This window comes from Eimeria maxima, genomic scaffold (assembly GCF_000499605.1).
Source record: "Eimeria maxima Weybridge genomic scaffold, Emw_scaff699, whole genome shotgun sequence".
Taxonomy (NCBI): domain Eukaryota; phylum Apicomplexa; class Conoidasida; order Eucoccidiorida; family Eimeriidae; genus Eimeria; species Eimeria maxima.
This window is the reverse complement of record NW_013563950.1, coordinates 14,709-18,567: the sequence shown is the minus strand read 5'-3', so window position 1 is coordinate 18,567 and position 3,859 is coordinate 14,709. Positions and strand designations below refer to the sequence as shown.

The following is a 3,859-nucleotide window of genomic DNA, read 5'->3' as shown; positions in this document are numbered from 1 at the left end:
TATATATATATATAACGCTTGTGCAGAGTCGTGTAATCTATATTATATATATGTATTGGGCAAGTGTAGGGATCATTGTGGGCCCCAGGGCTGTTCGGCATAGTAGTGAGGGCCACTTGAAGAGTTCGTATGATAGTCTGTGATTCTCCAATATTACGCACGTTCTGCATTGTATCAAGCACTAGGGACTCAATTCTCGACAACTGGTACCCGTGGGGTGTCCGCGTGCACAATGCGCAAAAAACCGACCTGGCAACGACTGGGAGAGTTAAATAATCAAACAAACAGAAGCCGGGCTTAGCAAGAGAACAATCGAACGGGTGGGTACTGAAGAAGATGGAGAGTTGCGCAATGCAACACACAAGGTTGGCCTGCTCCGGCCCCTCAGCAAACCGTGTGCTGTGTCGCTAACAACGTGAATAATTCACCCGTCTACAGTTACACCAGAGACGTCAAGGGCAAATTAAATAGTTTATTTGAATTACAATAAAATGAAATTGTTAACAAGATAAATGGAAAGAATTGCTGAAATCTGTAACCCATCGAGACCTCCCTTGACGGGATGGTCCAGACACCTGCAGTTGGCTGGCTTCGGGATGTTTGTGGGTTCTGCACTCCGTTTTCTCATTTTGCCGTTCTTGCTTGTGTTTGTATTTGTTTTAATCGGTTCTACACCTCGAAGTCGCCAAAAGCAACGTACGTAGTTGCTGCGGCGTGGCTTGAACTGGCCCCTCCCACTGCCCTGAGGTCACCCAGTGCCTAGAACAGTTGTTGGTCACCTCTCTGCATCTTTGAACTGCTTTTCCCTTTATTGATTTCTTTTCTGTAAAGTTTACTCTTCCCAAAGGGTTGCACACGCTTCTTCGTTGCCACCTGTCGGCTGCTGATAAGGAGCTGTGTGGTGGAGATTTGAAACTGTACGTTCATTTGCTTCAGCTTCCTCATTGATTGATGCTTCCTGCATTCTCACAGTCAGTCACTCACTCACTGAGCAAAGGAAGTTTAGCCCGTCTTCGGCCATTGGTGAGGACAGAAGCCGGCCAAAATGAACTGCTGCAACTTCAGTGCCTCCAATCAGGAGCCTGTGAGGCTGTCCTTTCCCTCGGATAAAGACGTCAAAGAGATGACTCTCAGCAGGGGACCCGTGAGGTTTACATCTTCTCTTATGCCTCAGCTCTGCCTCACCATTCCGTGTTGTGTTGTTCCCGGTTGATTTGTTACAGAACAATCTCTAGTTGTGATGATTCTCTTGCCTTGTCGCATTGTTTTGAACCTAGCAGCTCCAAGTGATCCACAGCTGCGAGATCTGACAATCTCGCAGCTGTGGGGGGGGGAACAAATGAGGGAATAGGACCGGGTGTGTGGGTGCTTTTCACCTTTCTGTTTGGTGTGTGTACTACATCAGTGAAGACTGCTTGTTGTGTAATTGAGATGCACAACCTCCAAGCTGCATTATTTGTTGTTCAAAGCAGATCTTCACGGCGGTTCGTGGTGGGGGCGTGAGTGGGGCTGTGGGGTCAGCGAAGCAACCGGCTTAGGTTGCGTTACGTTATGTTGTGAGTTGGATGTCGATAGGTCTACTCAAGCCTCTTCGACGTCACCATCACCCAGCCGGGATACTACGCACTATCTGTTTCGAATACTACAGAGGCAAGCCATTATTTATAGAGACGTGGATGGGAAGGACCGTATATATACAGCGACAGAAGCAGATAACAAAAATCAGATATGAGGGGGGTTCTGAGGGGTAGGGGATGCAGCAGGGCAGGAAGGCACACATAGTAATTCGTTTCGAGACCTTCTGTCTCCAAACACTAGCCTCTAGTTCATGTAGCACATAGAGTAGTTGGGGGGAGGATGAGCAGATGTAGATGTAGGGAGACACTAGAGAAGGAAACAGAGTGATATGGCAATGATTGAGCATCTCAGTTCTCTTTGGTGTAGAAGGGGGACTGGGTGTTTCGATGCTGTGTCACCGTAATATTTTCAAGGCTCCCTCCCGTGCGGTGCCTCGTGTGATGTCACTCACTCGTCCTCGCAGCCTCTGTGGGATGCTCTCTTCTTGGGTCTGGCTAAGATGCGTTTGGAGTGTCAGTACAACTTGGAGCCTCCTACGGACCCCTCTGCGGAGGCACCTTCATGGGCGCCTGCTGCAGGCAGCGTCCTTCTCTCCTCTGTGTCTGGCTTGATGAGGCTCGTTAGTGAAAGGAGCAGAGACTTCATGAAGGAGACCCCAGCCCCGTTCTCCTTCCCCTCCTTGACAGACGACTTCGAAGAGAGCTCAAAACTCGCTCAGGACGCCGTCTCCTCACCTAACAGAGCCTCCGATGGACTTGCATCCGCAGCTCCCGCCCTTTCTGCTGCTGCTCCACCTGGGCCAGCTCGTTCGGCTAGTGCCGCCGGAGGTAGTGCTTCTAGGGAGCTGTCGCCGGATGCTTCGAGGCAGCTGGCTCGAACGTGGGGTAGTGCGACGCTTGCTCCCTTGTATGCTGGAGCGGGTCTAAGGGCAGCCTCTCCGAGGCAGGCAAAGGAAAGGTTCGGGGCCTCCGAAGCATCTGTTACTGAGTTGTTGGTCGGCTGCCGTGAAGGGGGAGATGCTGGTGTATTAGGATCGGTTGCAGCAAGAGGTGAGGGGGAGATCACAGAGACGCCTTCAAAGGCACAAGAGACAAGTGATAAGAAAGACCCACAGAAAGACAGAGCCATGCAGGGAGTGTCTCTGCAGGGTCTCTTTGCAGGGATGCATAAGAGGACTGGATATGCAGTCGAAGGCCTCTTGCCAACTGCTTCGTTTGAGGTTGCCCCCGAGGCGGCGGAGGCAGCTGGAGCCATCTCTGGGCAGCCTGAAGCCTTGCAGGAGCCCGCAAGCGCTGCGAGTATGGAGCAGGGGCCCAAGGAACACCAGAGGACACCTACAGGAGAGGAGGCAGCGGGAAAGGAGAAACCTGAAGGAGGCGCCCCGTCCTGCAGCCCGCAGGCCCCCACGTACCCGCTGGAGAGTCTGTCTCCCGCAGAGGCACCCCCAGAACAACCGGGAGAAAAAGAGACAGCAGAAGCCTCGTCAGGGGGGAGGGATTCGTCCGAAAGAAGTACTGCTGGGTGCGAGGGTAGCACTAGAGACAGGGCCAAAGATACAGACACCTCGGCGAGTGAAGGCGGGCCCTCAGCGGCAATGCATCGGGAGGAGCCGCTGCATGCAGCGGAGCCCAACGAAGCCACTCTTGGAGATCGAGTTCATGAATCTGTTAAAAGCAGCGGCATGGCCAAGGGCAATGCAGCGACTTCAGATGAGGCTGCAGCAGACAAGAGAGGCAACAGCTCTGGGATCGAAGGATCGCCGCTCCCAAACAAGTTCTTGATGCGAGCGCTGTCTATGCCTCCACTGCACCCTCGGCTGCTGCAGATGGCAGCAGAGACTTCAGCAGCGTGGGGCGGGCTCGACATACTTACTGCTTTGGGGGCACTCCCTGACGCGTTACTGCAGGAGGAAGACCCAGGCGAGCTGCACGAGGATGTGCTCTTCTACGAAGCAGACGGCCACTACACAGAGACTGGAGAAGAGTACTGCATGCCTCTGGGCGACCAGCAGCAGTTGGTGAAGCTGGTACCCAACAACCTTATCTCCGTTAGAGCAAACAGAAGAAAGTTTTCTTTCCTCTTCGTTCCTTCAGCAGGTGAGCCGTGTCCTCTGTCCATTGCCACCACCCATGTGGAGACTGAGATTACCCGGATGCAGAGCAGGCAGATCCAGTGACAGGTTGGCAACCCGAGGGCAGCTCACGCTTATTACCTACGGCGTTGGGGATTCTCAGTGGTGTTGCCTGCTGGGGGGGGGGGGGGGGGGTCATGCTGGCCTTTA

The 3,859-nt window shown here is 53.3% G+C and overlaps 1 protein-coding gene across 1 annotated transcript in view; it reads left to right on the top strand.

Annotated features, from left to right (window-relative positions):
• Window positions 1-2,077: 2,077 nt before the first annotated feature.
• EMWEY_00041260 (patatin-like phospholipase domain-containing protein, putative) overlaps window positions 2,078-3,859 on the top strand; it is a gene marked incomplete at both ends in the record, with an annotated part of 6,009 nt that continues 4,227 nt past the window's right edge. Inside the window, one exon of the mRNA XM_013478826.1 lies at window positions 2,078-3,674. Within this exon, the coding sequence (XP_013334280.1) occupies window positions 2,078-3,674 (1,597 nt within the window). The remainder of the gene's footprint in view (window positions 3,675-3,859) is intronic.